The 24,329-nt window shown below is 31.8% G+C and overlaps 1 protein-coding gene across 1 annotated transcript; it reads left to right on the forward strand.

Annotated features, from left to right (window-relative positions):
• Positions 1 to 4,999: 4,999 nt before the first annotated feature.
• LOC143049524 (contactin-associated protein-like 5) lies at positions 5,000 to 20,247 on the forward strand. Its single transcript, XM_076223130.1, has 5 exons — positions 5,000 to 5,169; positions 6,705 to 6,860; positions 16,858 to 17,005; positions 18,185 to 18,675; positions 20,082 to 20,247. Exons 1-5 carry the CDS (start codon positions 5,022 to 5,024, stop codon positions 20,141 to 20,143), a joined length of 1,005 nt encoding a protein of 334 aa, XP_076079245.1. The 5' UTR covers positions 5,000 to 5,021; the 3' UTR covers positions 20,144 to 20,247.
• The last annotated feature ends 4,082 nt before the right edge of the window (positions 20,248 to 24,329 follow it).

Genomic DNA, 24,329 nt, shown 5'->3' on the forward strand with positions numbered 1-24,329 from the left:
TCTATCGTTTGATGTTGATACTATCAAGTATTTACCATGTTCATTCCCATTTAGTCATGAATATATAATCTTATAGATTTGGTTAGTACGGGTGTACTTCGACCAACCTCGAATTGAACTTTGATAAACCTAATTAACAAGTTTAATGAACCGGCGTAACGCATGGCTAGCTGTCGTTTTTAGAAAATATAATACTATATGTTTTTTAATCTTCGCTTGGTCGTTAAACTTACTCTAGTCACATTGTTGTGTATTTAAGCCTGTTAATGGGGTAACCCTTAAGTTCTGGTTTAGAATAGTAATTTTTGTGGAGAGTTGTCTCATTGGCAATCATACCACATCTTCATTTTTTTTATATTTGAGATCTCAATGCTCATAAACTTCGTGCTTTTTTCTCTTTTTAATTTGTTTTATTTGATCGCGAGCGTCAACAGTAATTGTTCACGAAAGTTGCAAGTAAAAGAGGCACCGTTTAAGCCGCAAAGTGTGTTCCTATGAATATATCGTATTGTCTATATTTACAGAATTGCAACCTTTACCTAATATTGTTTAACACTCATTCAACAAATTAAAGCAGGTAATATTAATGTTTTTATTTATCGTGCTTTCGCGTCTGTGGAAACATTGTTTTCAATTTGATTGTAACTGATCTTTTGACTGCAAGTGCATGATATTTTGTTGATCTATTACAATATATTTTCCCCCAAATAACCATCATGAGTATGCAAAATAAATTAAATGAAAAGTCATGGTTCAAGTAATGTTTGAATTTTAGTTTTTGAACAAAGAAAAATAACTGGATATATTGTGAAACTGTTGTTTTACAATTTAAAAATAAATTTTGGTAGAAACTGCGGTCATTTACGATAAGCAATGTAAAAGTTTATTGATGTGAAAAGGTTGAAGCCAGAACTTTATTTCCCTGTTCATAAATGAGACAAAATCAAAAAATTCATCGTCCCAACCACTGCTGTTCATACAAATAGCGTAACTTGTCGTTTTGACATATAGCACTCTACTGCATACATCTAAAGAGAATCCTTCTGTTTCATCATGTTTAAATATATGATATATTTGAAGTTTAACTTTTTAGCTTCATCATTGTTCATAATGTAAAATGTGTTTTAAGTTTGACTTTTTAACTTCATAATGTAAAATGTGTTTTCGCTGGGGTTTTTACAGTCATAGTTCACTCTTTTAATAAAAATACAATGTAGGTATGTTTTTTCAAAATGCATTATTTTTTTTTAAATTAACTCTGGTTGTAGTTCTTTTGTGTCCATAAACAATCTTGAAACTGGTATCTATGATGAATTCCATCATAAAGATATAGGCATTTCACAAATATTTTCTTCACCTGCGTTTCAATACCAGTTTTCGTTGTTCTCTTAAATATACACATATATCTATATTTTATATTTATTGTAATTCAGTAGACATGCCCATGAGTGTCTAGCACTTTAAATAGTCTCAAGAACATTTCAAGACTGAGGCGTTGTGATTATTAATTTTATCTAATTTCTGTGTTTATTTCAGATTTTTTTTGTACATCCAAATCGACAAATGAACTATTATGAAAAAAGTTGTGCATAGTAGGATACCATGAAATTGCCATTGTTCTATTACTAAATATTCGTCAGCAATTTAGAAGAACTTCGGACGAAAGAGATATACATGTATTGTCAATTACCAGTGTCATTCAGAAATATAAAGTGAACTTCCGATGACAAAGACTTATCACAATGTCGTCTATTATTAATAGTTTAACTGATCCAACAAGAGCTATTGAAATAAAAGAAACCAATATATTTAAAGTTTTATATATCACAGAAAAACATTAAATTACATAGATTTATGAATAAAAACATATTTCGATGAAACAAATAACATAGTACAATAAAATATTTTAGCTATCAAACATTTATTTATTTTCTTGTGTTCTCAACTCAAATAGTATAATATATAAATCTATGGAACACAGGATATAAATCTTCTATAAATATTTGCGACCATTTTTGTAACCATCGTTTTGATACACTTTGTGTTACTTCATCTTCTGTTTCATACAGCTTGTTCATATAAAGAAATCAGTAATATACCACTGTTCAATAGTCATAAATCGATTTGTCTGAAACAAATCCTGGTCACAAAGACAACTTTCTAGTCTCATCTTTGATAAATTTTGTGTAAAAAGTAAAATAACAAAGAAGAAGAAAATCCTAAACGGAAAGACCCCAAGTAAATGGAAAAAAAAGCTCAAACACATCAAACGAATAAATAACATTTATCATACTCCTAGCTATGAACTGGCATTTTCTTATGTAGACAATGGTGGATTAAACCTGTTTTATAACTATCTAAAACTTTCACTGATATGACAATCGCATAAAATACCTTTATATTGACAAATTTGTGTAAAAAAGCAGACGTACTAGGTACAAATATTGAAAAAAAGGGGTATTACAAAAACAAGCACAAATGTCAACAAAGACAAACAAAGAGGCATATAGACAAAACGAAATTAGCAAAACGAAAAAGAAGAATACACAAATTTACCATAACACTACAACATAAATACATGATTTACCGAACCACGTTAAATGGAATAAAAAAAGCAACAGTAAATGTCATAATTTACAAAGACAAATAATAGAATAATACATAACTATACGACGTTATAAAGATGATAAACAATGTTAGTACCTAGAATCTATACTGCATGACCATTATGTATTATTCGTGAAGTTGATACAGAATATTTATCAGGTCTCGGTATCTTCCGATTAACGCTTTTTTTTTAAAAAGGACGGGACGTTTTTTCACATACCCTTTGGTTACACAAATTTCTGCTTAGACACTGGTGACCTTTTTTCAATGTATGAGTAGCAGCTGCTGTATCTTTATCTGTTATTTTGATACAGCAAATTGTCTGCACAGTACTGAATTAACCGAAGCTAGAAATATGAAATAATGAAATAAAGGGCGACAGTTATAGTAACACAGTTGTTTGCTAGTGTTGAGTTCACAGATTTACAAGTACTTTGCAACAGAATGATAAAATTGAATTTTATTACAAAACCTTAACAAAATACTTATTTGAATAATAACAAAAGAAAATTATGCTAAGTCAGAAGCATTATTGATGTTTATCACTCATAATCACTGGGCATTTCGTTGTATAGACAGTAGGGTCAAAATGTGGAAATGGGTATGGAGTTATTTAAAATAAATATCTCTCCAATGTTCCCCGTGCATCAATGACAGCTTGGCAGCATTCTCGCATTCCATTTAGTAACTTTTGGATTTGCCGTTTCGGAATGGCATCCCATTCCCTAATCAGTGCATTTTTAAGTCTTGGAAATTTTTGAATTCACCGTCATTGTTAAAAATGCGTCGGTTCAACAGATCCTATATATGTTTGATCTGATTGAGGTCTGGGATCGACTTGGCAAACCAAGAACGTTAATGTTCTTCTTTTGGAAAATAATCATCGTCAGGCGAACAGTATGTGGTCTTGTTTTGTCCTGTTGAAAATGGAATCCATTATGATTACGCTGGACAAATACGGGAAGAAAAACGAATGTCAAGATGTTATCACAATATCTCATCGCATCAATGTCCAATGAACGATCACTAAAAAAAATTATCACCATAATATATTCCTCCCCCATCCATTAAATTGCCACCCCAAACCGATCCTTCTGCATCTTAGTTCTTTCGTGGTATCGTTCATTTTTCTGGTGCTGTATCCGTATGCGACCATCAATATAAAGCGGGATTCATCTGTAAACATCACTGTAATGCAGTATCTGTTAAGCAAGCGTGGATGGTGGTTTGTTCAGACTAGTCTTTGATGTTGATGGTTAGGTGTGAGTTCCATCCATATATGTGGTATTATCGCATGCATTCGTGATCTGTGAAGGCGATATCTAATCGTCTGAGCCGAGACACGCACTCCAATATCTGCCTTTACTGCACTACTTGTATTTAAGTAAATCAAAGTAGCGCTTTTCCCTTGGTGTTATTTGTTTTTGTCTAGCAGATCGCGGACTTTCCTGTGCAGTTCAGTTTGCCTATATCTGTTTATTAGTCTCCAAACTGTTGACCTATGCAGAATTTAATCGAACTGCGACGTCGGCAGCACACTTTCTGGCATCAACTATTCCAATAGCTCTCTGATGGTCATTTTTGGTGAGTCATGGTCGACGCCTATGGACTTCTTTTAAACGTCAATGAGGTTTTTTTTTACCAATGGTGTGTCCCTGAACCTCAATGAAAAATACATTTCAAATTTCGATTTAAAATTACAGATTTTCAAGGTAAAACTTCGATTACACGTGCAAAGATAAAATCGATATTGCGGAAAAAAGTACAACTGTTTAAAATTACATATAGACCCAAAGATTATATCCATTATGATTAAATATTTGTTTTGCAAAAAAAAAAAAAAAAAATGAAAAAAAAAACTCTTTTACTCAATTACAATTATGTACATTTCTATCCCATTATTTATCTTACTGGCAGAAAGCCGTTAATCAATAAGAGTAGTTTGTTGTTTGTTGTTTCGTTTTGTTTTTTTTTTGCATGAATCAGGTCTCTGATTATATTGTTAAATATTCATAATTTGTCATTTCGGGAGTTTTCAAACGTTAATATAAAGAGTGTGTTCATTGTTAAGGTTTCTTAATTAATATATATACAGCCAATCATTAAATGGAACAGGTATATAATTAAACAATATCTGATATAGGAAAACCCACGTTCTTAATGACGATTAACTTTCGACTATTCAATAAAATTATTTAAATAACTGAGTATACAATTCAGAACTATTAAGAAACAAATTATCACAACATCCATCACAAAACAATATTTAGAAATTCGAAATGAACGTTTGCTTCTTTTTCATTTTTGCAAGAACAATCCTGGCGCTCGACTTTTCTGGCAATTCCTTTTCTGTGGAATATAACCAACGCATCTCCAAAGATGAATATCTTTATGAAACTGAATCTGGTGTATCGATGATCAGCTGTGCAGATAAATGTTCTGTGGAGATAAATTGTTATGTAGCCAACTTTGACACTAACTCTGAAACATGTTTTCTTCATATGTCGGGAGGTTGTAATTCTGAACAACAATATGAACAAGGTTGGATATCAATACGCCGAGGTTCGTATTTTGTAAAAAAAAAAAAACATTATTTCTCTATAGTGTTGGTTTTAGTAGACTGATTTGTGTATGAAGTGTTTATTGAATCTATATATTCTAATGTTTTGAGTGTAGAATGTGTTATTTTTAATTCTGTTCATGTTATGTGTAGACCAAAGGACTTTTAGATTAAACATTGCGGAAAACAAGCGAAGAAACACAATAACCGATTGATGTTGGACATATTTTTGGAAATAAGTGGGGAATTTATATCAAGAAATCCGGATAAATTCATTATGCAGTATGCAAACGTCCAAACATGGAATTTGTCATGAAGAATAAAACATGAATAAGTGGTGTGATAATAAAATCAAATTAAATCTGTTACATATATAAAAAAGAAGATGTGGTATGATTGCCAATGAGACAACTGTCCACAAGAGACCAAAATGACACAGACATTAACAACTATAGGTCACCATAGTTGTAATTAGCAAATTCTCAACCGATATGAATTATATTGACCCGATAAATTACCGTATTTGGACAATTGCGCATTGTGTAACTTATTATAATGCAGTACCAATTTTTTTCGAATGTTTTATAAGCATATAATTTTTTTTACATCGAATGACTTAATGGCTAAACACAGTTGTAAATAGCAATTTCAGAAAAGATATATATTTTGAAAGAACATTATGCATGATTTTGGAATTTTGGAATACATTAGATTTTGTATTTATGTTTGCTACACAGATGATTTAGTCGTACACGACACATGCGTCCGTCGAAAAAAAATGTGTTTATATTTGAAGAGTGGTTTTTACTTTTACACTTTAATAACCCCTAAATGCCATTCATTTACCGATTTATATACTTTTTCTCAAGATTATAACTGATTTTGTCTACTTTTGGTACACAGGCAAATTTCACTCACATCAATTTCACGTGAATTTAAATTCATGTGAATCTCACGTGAAATTCACATCAATTTCACCTCAAACGAGCTTATACGTGAAACTCACGTGAAAACAATTTTTGTGAGTTTCATGTGAGTCTCATGTGAAACTCATGTGAATTTCACATGAAAATCACGTAAAATTTTTTCATGTGAAATTCACATGAATTTTTAAAATAGAGTAATTCAAATAACATCTAAATTTTCAAATTTAATTAAAATCATGAAAAATATCAAATTTTTTGATTGTAAATTTCACGTGAAATTCATGTGAAAAATTTCACATCAGATTCATTTGAATCTCAATTCACGTGAAATTCACATGAAAATTTTCACGTAAGTTTCATGTATAAGCTCGATTGAGGTGAATCTCACGTGAAATTTTTCTTGTGAATTTCACGTGAGATTGATGTGAAATTCATGTGAGCAAATTTTGCCTGTGTAGATTCCCTATGTAAACAAACAGTATGTTGGTTTTTTTTTTTAATTTTGTGTTCGACAATCCAATGTTTAAAGTACAATATATTTTTTTTACTAGTTGCTAAATAATTCTTAATCTTTTCTTAAAATGTAGTTTTTATAATTTTGAATATTGTAGAACAGGGAACAGGGATTAACTGGAGTCCATGGAGTAAGTGCTCAAACACTTGTGGAGGAGGGAAAAGAACCAGGTCACCCCAAAACGCTAACGTTGAGAGTACCGAAAACGTAACTTCTGTTGAGGCTTGTCATTGTTTTGGTTGCAATGATACTGGTGAGCATTTGAAACAACAAACCATCCTATACGTCAAGTCAAATTGGTCTTATTTTAGTAAATAGCTTCTTAACGAATGATGTATATCATGAGGTAGTTTTGAAACACATGAACGTCGGACACCTCAATAGTTTTTTTGTTTTTTTTTTTCATTTTAAGTTTTAATGTTTTTCATAAGTTGAAGATACTAAAAAAAATGAGTTTTTTTGGGGGTTCTTATTGTTGTCATTTTTTTATTTATTTTCGTGGAGAGAAAAATGTTGCTGCTGGTTGTATCAACTTTATACTAAAAAAAACACGGTAAACTATCTCTCCGCGTTCTTAAACCTTTTTAGGCTTCAGTAACAGCAAGTTTATTTTAAAAATCTGAACTTTGATTTTCAATCTTGTTTTTCTTTTTTTGCGACTGTTGTTTGTCCTTTGAACTTTTTTTTTTATTGCATTTGGATTTGATTTAATTTGTAATCACAAATCTTTTTGAATTACTGGTAATGAATAAAGAGAAGCAAAATGTAAAAATTTGATAATAACGTAAGCGGATAACGTAAGATAATGGACAGAACTTAGGGACAAAAAATGTAAACTTACTACTATCGACTTTTCCATTCCCTTAAGCTTTTCCATGCTTTCGTACAAATTAAGCGTATTTTTGGTGTCATGGAATATTGTGAAACACGAATTCAGAAAAAAACAGGTTTGATCTTAAGACAAATAAATAGATTATAATTGACAAGTTGGGTCCGTCGAATTATAATTGCCATTTTGGGTCTGTCGAAATACTTTTGGTAAGTCTTAATAGAGGTTTCCCGATTTGCGACCTTACAACTTTTTTAAAAGAATGCATTTATGCACTTAATGTCAACGTATGTTTTATGAATTGTTAACAAAAGTAGTTGGATGATTTTTAACTACTACTTAATATAAATTTCATGTAGATGTGTTCCCTATTCATAACAAACGATATTGTGTGTACTCGATTACGATTTCAACCAATCGTTGCAAGTAACCGTTGCAACGAACGGTTTGTGAATAAGATTTATTTCCCTTGAAATTGCACAGGCAAAAACAAGCTAAAAATAAAACACATTCATATTTTTTTCTAATAATCAACTGTTATATAGATATAAAAGTATATATTTAATAGGTTGGCATTTTTGGGGGGTTAGCTTTCATAACCATGATAGAATAAGAGCTATTTTAACATGCAAAATTGACCTTATTGAAAATGTATTAATGATAAAGATAAATGCAAAACTTATTCACCCGGATGTGATTCGCTGAGCAAGGGCTATCAAGGTCTGTTAAAACTGCCATATGTCAGCTTCAACTTTAAATCATGAAAGATTTTGCGTATTCACTTGCGAAGTATAACCTTATAATATTATAAACAAATTATAATTGAAGATAGAAATATTCCACTACAAACCTTTAATAACATGCCTTTTAATCATATGCCGCAACAGTAATCAACAAACCTTTAATTTAATAACTACATTATGAGTATCAATTCTTCGCATTCTTTTTTTGTTTAATTTAATATTGTAAGTTTTTTAAGAATTGAAGTTCGTTGTCTCTACCTTTCATATAATATTGTCTGACCCCAGGGGTGACTGGAGAATAGAAATATGCCAGGTCACATTTTCTTCTCCCGACCGGCAGTAAAACGCTTGCCAAAGTGGGGCGTCCGTTTGGCAGTGCAGGATGTATCAAGTATGCAGGATCATAAGCTTGTTAGTACTATAATACAAACTTATTTAACGTGTTTACTAATTATCTATAGCTAGTTCGTCTTTTCATGTAAAATGTTGCATTCTTTCGAGAAATTTGTTTTACGGTTTTTTTTTTCGTACATCTATCAATCAGAATATCTCATATAAATCAAAAATCTTATCCCTGATAAATAATCATAAAAAAGGTAACTGTTATACTTGATTACGTTAAATATTAATATTCATTCACAATACACCGTACACGCTTTATTTAAAAGAACTGGATACTTTATTTAGGGCTCAAATACCACGATTGAAATCTCAGCTAGGATTTTTTTTTTTGTAAAACTTAAAGTACACACATGTTAACCGATGTACTTATATTGCCATACGATATTTCAATACATTTTAAACCTGTTTCATCATGGAAGCACTGCATGCCTTAAAAATGTTTATTTTTATTCGAAATGGGGATGTTAAATTAGTAGTAGACACAATGATTTCTATTCCTATCATATATATCATAGATATATCCTTTCCCAGTGGCAACCTCTTTTTTTTTCTGGCATTCACCACAGATCTTTTACTTTGTATGACTCATTGAGCAATAGTTTTATTGAATATTGAATTTCAGGCGTCCTTAATATTGCATGAAATATTTGCCACTGAACGTTGAGAAAAGAATAATTTATCAATTAACAGATTTAAAGATATTTCGTGTATGTCAATAACAGTGTGTACTTTATCATAGTAAATGAAACTGATTTATTATTGATTCAGGTTTACTTGTAGACAATAGTCTCAGAGAATTTCTTTCCTCGTTTTTACTATGTTTTTTTTTTAATTCGTATTCTCTAAAATTTTGAGCAATAAGTGATCAACAAAATTATAATAAACATGATTAAAAAATAAGCAAAATGAATATGGATAATAATTTTTATATAAAAAATATTTCCTCGCCTACCGAAACAAGGATTGAAATCATGATAATTTTAATCGGACACTATTGATACTTTACAACAAGAAGTAGTTCACAGAATCATAGAACAGCTGCTCGGAGATTTTATTTATTTTTATGAATTTGTACACGCTTTGTTTTTATTTTCATTTTCATTGAGTGCCGTTGTTTTGCCGTTTATATAATGATTTGAGAGATTTTTTACAGTATTTATACCAATTACCTAATAAAAAAACGAGACTAAATATTTTACTATTTTATAGGTGATTAAGAATCATTTATGCATTTCACTTGACAAAGATAAAACAAAGTCGCCCTTAAAGCTAGTATAGCAATTGGTATATTATTTTCACTTTATTTTAAGACAAGAAAGATTAAAAAAAAATATATTCCAAGGTTAAAAGTTGTATTTGTAAATTATCTTGTATTAAAAACATCGTTTATGACAATCTTAGAGCATATTTAACTTCCGTAAAATTACTTATATACATCGTTTTCATAATTACGGCTACATTGACGCGGGAAAAATTATGGACGGCGGGAAAGCGCAGTTTTATAGATAGGCACAAGTTTTGCAACGTCACAGATAAGAAACGTCAAGATGCTTTTGGCGCGACAAAGCAAGAAAAAAACTCGGCAGCAAGAGGGTTAAATCCGATGTCTCGTGCAAAGAGAGTGTCACGCTCTTGATACGTTAAGAACCCTTGCAACAACTATTTGAGGGGTCCCTAGGTGGTCTGTTGCAAGGCAAATTTCCTGTCCCTATCCAATGTACCCTCATTTTCCTGTGGCAGTCAAAATTTCCCCGACAAACATCCCGGATGGCCTCTATTATTACAAGACATATTGTATTTATTGTTAAGGTAAGGTTTGCGTACACAGGGAGATAACTCGAATTCAAATAATTGAAAAAAGATGGGGTCCGCCATTTTGAATTGCTTTGATTAAACAATGTTCGATAACTACAATATTATCGAAAATAAAACAACACCTACCTCAAAATCGCCGTTTTGATGTAATTTTATCAAAATTTGAATCGTACAAGTAACGTTATGACCTTCAGTTTGTTAGTTTTCATTTATATGACGTCACGTTAAGCCGTAACGTCTTTGTGCAAAAACCATTCATAAAGATTCGCGGAATTTTATTTTATTTCATTTCATGAATGTACATTTTCATGCCCCCGCCGTAGCAAGGGGGTATTGAGTTTTATCCTTGTCTGTTTGTACGTCCATCCGAATGTACGTCCGTTTTTACAAAATTGGTTTCCGTTCTCTAACTTTAGTTTGCCTCAACCAACTGATATATAAAACTTATGCATAATGCTTTTTACCACAAAACACAGAATAAATTTGAATTTTGATGTCGTCACTTTTACAGTTCTAGATTTATGAGGGGTCGGACAGGGTACACATTTCTCCTTTCTCTCGTCCCTTTTCTCTTAAATTGTCACCCGCCGTAAAACCTTTAAAAAAAACTAAGGGAGCCACCATTTGATTTTTAGGGGGGGGGGGGGGGGGGCTAGGATGAAAAATTTTGTCCTGCATTTTTTTTTTAGCTGTAATCTCTGTCCTGCCTTTTTATTTTTCACTCTGTTCAGTCCTGCATTTTTTTTTTAGTTTATCCAGACTTTTTTTTACCTAAATTGTCGTCCCGACTTTTTTTTGGCAAGTGTCTCATCCTGCCTTTTTTTTTACTCAAAATTCCTGTCCTGCCTATTTTTTCAAATTTCATCCTAGCCCCCCAATAAAAATCAAATGGTAGCTCCCTAATGTATGGGAAGCTCATTTCAACAGAAATCGATCTAATATCTTGTGTTTTGATGGCTTGTCCCCGTCCTGTCTTTTCACAAGATAGAAGTGTTGTTTATTCTGCTTCAAGAACCCCGATAATTTTTTCACTGACTGTTAAGCTGTCTCTTTCATTGAATTTGTAAGTCTGATGCACGCCGTTTCCGATTTTTATAAAGTATAAATACAAATTATAGAAACGCAGGATTGAGTGAAAAACGGCACATTTTTTGTGACACTTTTAGTCAATTTCGTTTAAAATGGTTGGAATTTACATAATGCGCCACTGATGTGTTTTACTTATAGAGGATGCATATATATATTCTCAGATATTTTTATTGCATAATTTTTACGAATGACAGAATGTTGACTTGGTCTTTCAAATGTACAGTTTGCAAGGTTTATCCGCAAATACGCACACAACTCACACGTTTACATCATTCCAAATATATGTTATTTTATCAATCACTTTTACAACTGACGGAATATTTCTAATCGTATTTTTATACGACCGCAAAAATTTTAATTTTTTGGTCGTATATTGCTATCACGTTGGCGTCGTCGTCGTCGTCGTCAGCGTCGTCGTCGTCGTCCCGGTCGTCGTCCGAATACTTTTAGTTTTCGCACTCTAACTTTAGTAAAAGTGAATAGAAATCGATGAAATTTTAACACAAGGTTTATGACGACTAAAGGAAGGTTGGAATTGATTTTGGGAGTTTTGGTCCCAACATTTTAGGAATAAGGGGCCAAAAAGGGCCCAAATAAAAATTTTCTTGGTTTTCGCACTATAACTTTAGTTTAAGTGAATAGAAATCTATGAAATTTTGACACAAGGTTTATGACCACAAAAGGAAGGTTGGGATTGATTTTGGGAGTTTTGGTTCCAACAGTTTAGGAATTTAGGGCCAAAAAAGGGCCCAAATAAGCATTATTCTTGGTTTTCGCACAATAACTTTAGTATAAGTAAATAGAAATCAATGAAATTTTAACACAAGGTTTATGACCACAAAAGGAAGGTTGGGATTGATTTTTGGAGTTGAGGTCCCAACAGTTTATGAATTAAGGGCCAAAAAGGGGCCCAAATAAGCATTATTTTTGGTTTTTGCACCATAACTTTAGTATAAGTAAATAGAAATCTATGAAATTTAAACACAAGGTTTATGACCATAAAAGGAAGGTTGGGTTTGATTTTGGGAGTTTTGGTCCTAACAGTTTAGGAATAAGGGGCCCAAAGGGTCCAAAATTGAACTTTGTGTGATTTCATCAAAAATTCAATAATTTGGGTTCTTTGATATGCCGATTCTAACTATGTATGTAGATTCTTAATTTTTGGTCCCGTTTTCAAATTGGTCTACATTAAGGTCCAAAGGGTCCAAAATTAAACTTAGTTTGATTTTAACAAAAATTGAATCCTTGGGGTTCTTTGATATGCTGAATTTAAAAATGTACTTAGATTTTTAATTATTGGCCCAGTTTTCAAGTTGGTCCAAATGGGGGTCCAAAATTAAACTTTGTTTGATTTCATCAAAAATTGAATAAATGGGTTCTTTGATATGCCACATCAAACTGTGTATGTAGATTCTTAATTTTTGGTCCAGTTTTCAAATTGGTCTACATTAAGGTCCAAAGGGTCCAAAATTAAACTAAGTTTGATTTTAACAAAAATTAAATTCTTTGGCTTATTTGATATGCTTTATCTAAATATGTACTTTGATTTTTGATTATGGGCCCAGTTTTCAAGTTGGTCCAAATCAGGATTCCATATCAAGTATTGTGCAATAGCAAGAAATTTTCAATTGCACAGTATTGCACAATAGCAAGAAATATCTAGTTGCATAATATTGTGCAATAGCAATTAATTTCCAATTGACATAGTTTTTTTGTTTATTGCTACTAAAAATGACCTAAAAGAGTTTGAACACATATATTCACATTCTGACTTTTTAAATGCCCATTTAATTAGATATTGGAATTTTTTCTTAATAAGAATGTGAGGCAATGTGGTATATAGAGTAGAAAAATCTAAACTTTGAACAGATACAAAATGACCAATATAAGCATGCAAATTTATCAAGTACTTGCAACGAGTTTTTGACACTCCAAAAGTAATTAATTCCACTATTTTCGAAGGCCTTATTTGAACAATTTATTACCAGGTTTTTGATTGTACCAAGTTTACTGGTACATGTAAGAAGAATAGATAATTTAGTAGTAGAACAATGGCTTGCAGACGAAATAAATCTGATTGTAAAGCGGTAGCTAAAAGTTTATGTTTGTTACAGATGTTTTTTTCTGAAAATGGCCATGGAGTCAGTTGGAATGTTGGTGAATTGGTGATTTCTTTTTGTAGAACCTCAATGTAAATTTTACGTCAAACAATAATAATATTATTAGCAGCTTTATCGGCCGGAACAAAAACAAATTCCTTGGCTATTTCTTTCAGTTTATGTTTGATACGAGAAATAGGTTTATTGTGGTTATTGTTAAGAGTAAAATGTTCTTTAAAATGCTGAATACGTATATCAACTATATTAATTACTGAATTTAAAAAAAGAGTCCAAAGATTTTTTGTCAGCTTTTTCCCGTTTTATCCATTTCAAACAGTAAGTACGGAGCGAGTCGTGGATGAAATTAAGACACTCATTTCAATTAATAATTGACGGGGGACGATATTTAGGTCCTTTACTGAGGAATGATTTTAACTCTCGGTCTTGAACGATGTTAAGATCTCCTGTTATAACTTGTTCTCGTCTTGAATATGCAGGAAATACTTACCACTGGACGTTAAGCAACAAACAATCAATCAATCAATATATTTAATTCTAGCGTAGGGAAAGTGTCAATTAAAAATACAATTATAAGATATCTAAAGAATACAATGTCAGTAAAATTTACTTGTTATATGATAATTATTCTAGACTTATTAATTCTATGATGATTAATAATTAAGTCTAAGATGCAAATTTTGATTATTATTTGTTTTGGGCTTTGAAAAAGGATTTGTATAGTGAGACAATACAAATCCTTGCTTTGAACTAGCTGGTAATAACTGTGAGAACTATCAGATATGTACAAGTACTAGGCCACGTACACTCTGTGTTTTAGTTAGGTGTATTTCTATTTGTATCTATCTGAGTAAAGTCTTATTCAACTGATTTCTATAGTTCGTTCTTATGTTGAACTGTAACACCACTGTCAAGTTTACATATTTAACCCCGCCATAATATGTATGTAGACGTGCCTAACCCAAGTCAGGAGCCTGTAATTCGGTGGTTGTCGTTTGTTGCTGTGTTACATATTTGTTTTTCGTTCATTGTTTTTAATAAATTAGGCCGTCAGTTTTCTTGTTTGAACTTTTTTAGCATTTGAAATTTAGGAGACTTTTAAAGCGGACTATGCGGGATGGACTTTGGTCATTGTTGAAGGCCGTACGGTTATCTATTATAGTTGTTAATTTCTGTGTCATTTGGTCTCTTGTGGAGAGCACATGCACTTGTCTCAGAATTTTTCCCCCCTATATACCTTAATATATATTAAGCTATATATGAGGGGGGGGGGGATTTCAGACAAGTGTCTGTGGTGGGGAGTTGTCTCATTGGCAAGAATAGCATATCTTCCTTTTTATATTGGTATTTTTCAGCAACAACAGAATAGAGAAATATTTCTTATTTATCAATACGTTTTCAGTTACTTTTTTCAGAATGCATTTCAAGATACATGTTTCAAGTTGTTCATAAAAAAATAAGACAAGAGTGCCCTTTCTCACTCAATGCAAAATCTCAGGTTTCTAATCATCTAAAAAAATGTTTTGATGAAACGATTGAAATTATTATGTAAGATTAATGTCTAATTTCATGCAAGAACTAAATATACAATGAAATTAACACAATTTTGACACGTTAACGAATAGAAATAAGAAACAAAATATTTTTCTTTCTATAAATGCACAAAACAAATATAATACCAGTAACGAACGCAAATCTATTGTTAGAATATCAAGGTCATGTCAACTCAGTTCGTTTCAGGTCTGTTTGATTAATGCTTTTATGCACAACTAAATATTTTCATAAGGAATCATCAACAAAGTGTTCCAGAAACGTTAAAATCGTTATCAAATAAAACGTTAAGCTAGTTGTTTTGCTCATATGCATTTCAATTCCTTTGATTTTGTTATGATGAATGAAATGATCTCATTCATTAAATGATTTCTCCAAAACAGCATCAACGGTTATGTTACGTACCAACCGTACCTGATACGTAGCAAATCGGGAACCTCTATAAATTAGCGGATAAGTAGCATTCAATTATGCCCGATTTCAAGGAAAAAAATTGTGACTTCTACAATCAAATGTGATCGTCGAAATATGTAACATAGCCATTACATAATGGTAAATTCAATCATTATGGCGTCTGTAACAATTTCACATGAATTACTCTCCCGTTTTGGAAATCATACATTGTAGGAAACGTTACCATACCTTTTTAGTTAGAGCACTTCGTCGAAAGAACGGATCGTATTGTTAAAAGATAACGCTAGGTAATTTTCATTAAGGTTTATGTACCCTTTTGTAGCCATTTTTGTACGAATTTTTCAAACCTCAATTGTATCAAAACTAAAGATATAATAAATAATAGAAATAAACCATTTAGTACATGTTCCAAGGGGAAACTTGATGCAAAGCATTATTTTTTACTGTTTCATTGCATTTGATAGAAAAAGAGGGCTTTGTGGCAAATAAATCAAGATTTTTATAGAAAATTCACAGCCTTTAATACAGAGATTTTTGTTATAAAATTTGAAACATAAATTACTCACTTGATTTTCTATGATGTGCTAGTGTTTATTTTTTACAAAAAGTTCTAAGTAACCTGTAAATTCCAAAACACCTCGTGCTGAGTCACTAAAGTCGAGCGCACCCTAAAAGGTGTGCTTGATTTTTCCCATATTAATACTTGTCTTAACCAATAACTACATTTATAAACTTGTTTAAAGGAAATCTATGCTAGCACTGCATGCAATAATCCTATATCTATCAGTCATCAAATTGCCAAATATGAGAGTACAAGGATAAAGGCTGTGGATTTTCTATAAAAATCTTGATTTATTGCCACAAAGTCCTCCTTTTCTATTAAATGCAATGGAACAGTAAAAAATAATGCTTTGCATCAAGTTTCCCCTTGGAATATGTACAAAATGGCCTATCTCTATTATTCATTATATCTGTAGTTTTGATACAATTGAAGTTTGAAAAGTTCGTACAAAAATTGCTACAGAAGGGTACATAAACCTTAAAAATACGTGTATGAAGGCGGTCTTAATTAAAACAAAAAATAAAATCCGTATAAAAAGTTTTGTTCTATAGGCATGCCGATTACTTGTTTGGAACACACATTCTCAAAATATCAAAAAAAAATCTGTAATACACTAGTTCCAAGATATCATATAAAACATGCAAATCGTAACTGATAACTATGACCATGATTGTTTTAGCCATAAATATTTGTGCATTAATAATAATACATATCATTCATGTTTCTAGCTCTCAACTGCAATGAATGGAAATCAAAGGGTCTAGTGGATAGTCAAACTGTATTAATTGAACCAGTTACATCTAACGGTGTTAAATTACAAGCTGTGGAGGTTTATTGCTATATGGAAAATGGAGTTGGAGTAACTGAAATAAGTATGTAAATGAGTAAAAGAACGTATAGACTTAGGCGTTAACAATCCCATTAATATTTCATAAATACCACAATCTCTACAAATAAAATAAGCTTTCTTGTAAAAGGCCATGGTTTAATCAAACAGGTTTTAATGGTTTTCTTTATATATATTTGATGTGTACTGATTAATAATTTTGACTGGGATATCATCGTTTATTTTCTCCTTGGCCTTTCACTTAATTTCAGGAACTGCAGTACTAAGTGTTTATTTATTATTTTTTTTTTTATTAATTGTTATATTATGTCTAGGGTTTTTTCTTCAGAGCGAATCTGATGAGTGCTATTTATTGTATCTATATATGGTGATTTGCTACAGCACTGTCCAAAGTGTGGAATCTTTTCAGCGTTAAAAAAACATGTTTAACTCATCCACACATTCTTATTGAATAAGTGTTTTTTGGTCAAATATGTTTTTTTGTTTTAAATTAAACAATGCCGCTGATTTTTCTTTTTTAAATTGTTCCATTGTTTTTTTGTTTGATATGATTAAGGTTTTATTCAGTGTTCAAAACATAACAGTGCTCTATAGTTGATTTTGATGGATAATCTCTTGGCAAACACAATTCCTTATCTCTACAAATAATACCACCCTTCCTTATCCCTACATCTCCTTTCATGCTATCAAGTTTGAATTGCTAGTAAATTATTGCATGATTTCTTAATATCTTTCATATCTTTTCTGCATATGTTCATTTCAATTCAAACAAATCTGTGTTTTCAGCAAAATTGAAAGACGTTCAATAGTTATCAAATGTATCAGGTTGATAATTTATACGCCAGTCGCACGTTTCGTCTACACAAGACTCATCAGTGACGCTCAGATCAACGTAACTCTGCAATATTGTTGTTTGAGTATATAATCTTATCTTCTAGAAACACCTATAAACACCAATTTCTAAACGGCGAGAATTAAACCGTCAAATCGTGAAATAAAGACGGCATGAACATTTTCCGGTTTACATTATTTTATTACTTTATTATTTACCTTATTTAATTTCTGAATTGATCGTTACATCTAATCAGGAAAATTTGTGTGTATCTTTCGTTTTTAATACATCAACACCATTATACAAAATAGCTGCAACCCTTCGGTTTTGATATGATAATGACGTTTGTAAGTGTATTTTTTTCACAAATATCTAGCACTAAAAGTTGTACATCAAAGTCTAATGTAATCTATGCAAATGAACTGTTAATGTTTCTAGATCATAATGGAGAGCGAAATATAACAGTGGTTGGCTATGAGGCACTTGGATCTTACAGTTATATCGTTACATATGATATTTCTTTCGAGCACGTAGTTGCAATAATAGATTCCTCCCAGTTTTGTCGACAGTTTGTGCGATGGAGTTGTAAAGGTGCTCTAATATGGGATACATTAAATGACGAGTGGACTACGTACTGGACAAATCGAAGCACAGCGTACTTGGCAACTAATGACAAAAAAACACCCTCTGGTTTTTTTCACGGAACTGAAGTAAGAAGAACGTGTGAGTGTGGAATTTCTCAGACCTGCCAGGAAAGCAACGTGCTTTGCAATTGCGATATCAACGATTATATTTGGCGATCTGATGAAGGATATGTTACAAATAAGGATGCTTTGCCAATAGTTGCTTTCTTTGCAGGGGACACAGGTAAGGGTTACTAGCAATGATATTACCATAGCAATAAGTAAATATCCATACCAGTACATGATATATCATGATAATCTTGGCAGTCTTAACTTCGTTGAACAGAACAAAGCATCAACAATTGTTAAAAAAGAATATTACATAAGATGATTCCATGTTACTTTTCATAGGTGATACATAATCACAATCTGTGTTAATAAATACGATACCAAAATTACAGTACTAAAACTAATCACTTGGAGAAACTACATACAGATGTATATTTCATAGCAATTAGCGCGAGTTAATTATTAAATAATATATATGGAAAAATATGCCAATGAGACAACTCTCCATCTAAGTCAAATCTTGTAAAAAAAATCAATCTATTGAATATACTTTTAAAACTGTTTATTTATTCGCCTTTTCAAAATCTAAAAGACTATGGGTAATTTCATTGTGCGTACACCCGAATAAAAATAATGTTACGTCATTTGATGGATTTCTATTGTTTGGAACAATCTACCAATCATAACGTTTTGGTGTGCGCTTTTAAAAATATTACACAGAATGCATTAGATTCTGAAACAGTCAATTGTAGAACGTCCGTTCAAGAATAGAAAAAGAACTGTTAAAATTTAAGTGACGGTGAATATGATCAAATTGAAACTTCCTAATGTTTAGTCTACAAAGAACTTTTAATATATTTGATAAAAAAAGATATACACAAAATACATATATAGTATAGGTAAACGTTGGTTTTCAGAATATCTTATGTATCGGTAAAAAAAACACCTGTTTTAAACTATTTGCCCGGAATGAAACTAAAGATAATATTTATTTTACTATTTGATTGTTTTTTTAACAACAAGCACAATTCGTGGCCACTCATTTTGATGATCCGTCCTAACGTTGAGTACCATTATGTCCATTCCAATAACTTATTCACACAATGTGTGTTGCTTTCTAAATATTCTCGCAATCGTAATTGAAACACACAAATATATATTAATATATGAAATATTGATGAATAAATGAAAATTTTAAGTATAGGTTGCAATAAACAGCAACCAAATACCATAAAAAAGTATCTACTGGTAAAAAAAGTCTTTAGCTATAGTCAGGTGCAGGCCCGTCACTCGGTCAAATATGATTTTCGCAACCGTTTTCGTCAAAACGATATATGTTTCTCTACTATAATTTTTTTTTCGCCAACTAACAAGTAACATAAAGATAGTTTTATTTAAAATTTTCCTGCCTTTTACCAAAAAACAAATCTGTTTGCCCCATTGTTTTCCATGATTATTCTACCAGTCTTTTTGTTATACCTACATTGTATTACATATATTTTTTTTTCAAAAGATATTGTAAAATTGAATTATTAATTCATTAAAAACGACACTATATAATACTTTTGTTTTAATTTTCAGGAGATTCCGGTGAAGAAGGGCATCATTTCATAGGCCCACTTGAGTGTTATGGGACTGCCTAGTATTAATACAGCAGTTTGGATCATTTATTTAATCCTTGGCAACTATCAAGTCAACTTTACCACAATTGTTCATGTTTCATTTTCAAGATTATGATAGGTCTTCATTAGATAATTATATCGATCTGATTATACTTTTCATAAATCTGTTATTTCAAATTCTCATAATAAAAATATCTTTTTATACTACCGTCAAACTTTTTCTGGTTCGTATAATGCTATGGTGTCGTCATCTGCGTCGTTAACGTCGTCTGAGTTGTCGTCCGAAGACACGTTTTGTTTCCGGACAATTATTTGTGTGTAAGTGTATTGATCACTCTGACATTGTACCAGAAGGTTCAATATTACAAACGGAAGGCTGAGATTTAGTTTGTGGGTAATTACACCAAACAGGTAGGAGTTAGGGGCTCAAAAAGGACCAACGACAAGCGTGTTTCTAGTTTCCAGACAATAACTTGTGTTTAAGTGTATTGATCTCTCTTAAACTGTACTACAAGGAAATTTTGGGATTGAGTTTGGGAGTAATTGCACCAAGGGGTTTCAAAAAGTTGGAGGGTGGAATTTTTGTTTTTTTATTCTCTTTAAGGAGTTCATTTTTTTAAACTTTTGAAAAGTTTCAGGAAGTAATCTTTTAAAAATTGCACAGTATTGCGTAAAAGATTTTTACGTTCCTTGACAACATTTATTTTGTATCAGACACCTATGTTATGTCAAAATATTTGATCACAATTCAAATTCAGACAGTATCAAGCTTGAATATCGTGTCAAAACTTGCCCCAACTGTTCATCGTTCGACATCTGTGGTCGTATTAGGCTGCTCTCAGTTGAGCATTTTATTTGGTATATTCTTGAATATTATTATTCTAAATAGAGATACAACTAAAGCAGTTTTCTAACTTGTTAACCCCGCCACGTTATTTATGTAGGTGCCTGTCCCAAGTCAGGAGCCTGCAATTAAGGGGTTGTCGTATGTGTTACATATTTGTTTTTTTATATAAATAATTAGTTTTCTCGTTTGAATTGTTTTACATTGTCTTATCTGGGCCCTTTATAGCTGACTATGCGGTATGGGCTTTGCTCATTGTTGAAGGCCGTACGGTGACATATAGTTGTTAATGTCTGTGTCATTTTGGTCTCTTGTGGACAGTTGTCTCATTGGCAATCACACCACATCTTCTTTTTTATGTTTAAAAGACAGAGTAACAATCAAAACTGCTGCACCTATGGTAGAATTTAATTGTACTATTGTTAATTTATTATATTTTTAACCATGAAGAATATCCTAAGTTAAGCATCAGTAAGCAAAAAGTAAAATCACAAAAAAACTAAACTCCGAGGTAGATTTAAAAACTAATTAATCTTGTTCCATTATAATACCTTTTTGTTATTGTTCTATTATAGGTTTGAAAATACTTTGAACGACAAAATTATTTTACACATGTATCTCTATCTGTGTGACGTTTACATTATGACGTAAAACACACGATTCTACACCAGCTGAGTTGATGAGAACCAAGCCATTTGTCACAGGACTTTAACTATTTCAATCCTTTATGGGTTGATTTAAAAAAACAAAAACAAATAAGCAATGAACGTGGTTGTAAAATTTGATAAATGCTTTTTCTGCTTCTTTGTTTAATATTTGTTTCTTTTTGTTCTGATTGAGATTTTGACACGGTGATTACATGCTGTACCTCACTATTGACAATTTTACCTTTGATGTCTGTTTTGAACACGCATCGTTGTAAATGTGGAATTTGATACGACTATCATACAAGTGAGAGGTTTAGCGCTAAAAAACCAGTTTCAACCGATCATTTTCTAAATAAGAAAATGCCTGCTGAAAGTCAAGAATATGACAGTTATCCGTTCGTTTGATATGTCTGCGCTTTTGATTTTTGCAATGCGATTAGGACTTATATCTTGATATTTACTATGAGGGTCGGTTGAAAACAAAACTTTACAACAAAAGAGATGATTTCGGGTTCCAAATAATGTAGTTGAAATCATCACCTTGTAAATTGAACGGACGCCATGACGGGTTGTTTGCCCGTTGTGGAATATCTGTGTTAAAGATGATATCGGATATGTTCCTTAGGTCGACGTAACTACCATCCCGTTCGCTTTTCACCGAACCGAGTTAGATTATTTACCGGCTTTGTAATAACACGAGGAACGCGACAGGTGACGCATGTTGATCAGGACCTGCTTTACCTTCCGGGGCCAAGAGATCATCCCCAATTGTTGAGGGGGTTCGTGTTGCGGCTGTACCCCTATTTGTGACAGTTTTACCTATTGTGTCTGTTTGTTTTGTTATATATTTACATATCGATGTAAATATAATGGAATTTGATGCGAAATAGTGAAACAACAGTAAACATTGTGTTATCATCTTAATAAGGGTCTTTGATATTTTATTACTGTACATTTGAAGATTTTCTAACACTGACAATTATCCTTAATAGAACCTTGGAGCGAAGAGTTAGAATGATTCGACTTCAGAAATAATAAATAAGACTTTTATTACAAGAGTTGTTGGCTCAAAACACGCACAAGGTACGGGAGTTCGACTCTGACCAGAATTGACAAAATTTGCCAATTTCCCTGCTGGACGTCAATGTTTCTCTGGTTCCCTCGAACAAATAAAACATTGCATCAAAGCGTACGATTGAGTCAAAAGTGTTGAAAGTGTATATTTAATATTAGGACAAATTCTCATTTTAAAAGGTCTCATATCCGGCGGATGAATATACAACACAACAAAATGTACATTACATGTTAAAACCTATCGATGGTGAACGAATTCGTTTAGGTATGAACTAGAATATCAACAACAAGCATAATACACAATGATTTATAGGTTTTAATCAAAATATATTATCAGGTGAAACATTTTTTTCCAAGTATAATAAAAGAAATAAGTTGTTCCACACTTCGTTGTGTACATTGGAAACAAGGACAGTTTGAAGAGATCGTCATGGATATTTAATATAGACCGGCTTTACTATTTGAATATTCATGAGTACATTATAGTGTACAGTATTTTACTAATTGTTATGTTATGTTAAGGTTATACACATGTTGTAATATGCAATCTGTTGAAACTTTCACCACTTCCTTTTAATATGCCCAGTTTTTATTTCAATTAATTTTGATTATTAAATATTCATAAACAGTTTTATTTTTTTTGGTCAATTACTTCTTATTCACTTCTCACGTACATCTTCCCTATAAACATGATAAACAAATGTGTTACAACCATATCCCTTGGCATCAAAAACAAATTCAACAAATGGATTATCAATGCCTATAATTTTGAATTCTACGACTGGAAGAGGACTTTCTGGTAACTGATTGATGAAGGTAAACAAAAAGGTGTGTATAACACGAGCAATATAAACAAAAACTGGACCAAAGCTGTTTGCATATATATGTATAAGTGCAATCATAACCTGCGATGTTAAAAGAGTTCACGCGTATCTAGTCAGTTTAATGAGCAAGAGGTTATAGATGACGAAAAAAATGTGGGTGTTCCAGCAGAATAAAGCTACTAAGAATATCGTTTAACTATTGAAACCCAATGTGTGTCACCAAAGACCCTAGAACTCACAGCAACAATGGTGACTTTTATGTGACCCATAATGTATTTTAATTGTCGGAACCACAATCACGACCTCTTGTTCCATATTGTAACATCACTGGGCAAGATATATCACAGAGTGTAAACTGCCATGATCGACATAACTGGTGCCCGTATTGAAGCAGGATCTCACTCTTTCGGATCCTCTTTCTTATCCGTAGCACATGATATAGCCACATTATTTTGATTGCAGTCTCGTTTTGACTTTATTGTGCAAGGTTGTGTTTTAGAACGTGTTTGTTTTTCTTCATTTTTTCCCCTTTAAGTGAATGAGTATTTCCTCTTCCGCTGAGTTATAAATGTCAACTTCTATTTACGAAAACCTTGAATTGATTTAAACACAATAGGAGCTGTTGAAAGATAATAAAAAAATGATGGAACTATGCATGAACAACCAATTGAGGGAAATTTAAAAAAACTAAATGTTCCCTTCAATAATGGGCAAATAGTATCAGTTCTATTAAACTATGTATAAATGGATAATACAGGTATGCTAAAAAGTAAATCATTCATATGAGAAAAATCATTAAACAGAGATCAACCGACGAC

The sequence above is a fragment of the Mytilus galloprovincialis genome, chromosome 10 (assembly GCF_965363235.1).
Source record: "Mytilus galloprovincialis chromosome 10, xbMytGall1.hap1.1, whole genome shotgun sequence".
Taxonomy (NCBI): Eukaryota; Metazoa; Mollusca; class Bivalvia; order Mytilida; family Mytilidae; genus Mytilus; species Mytilus galloprovincialis.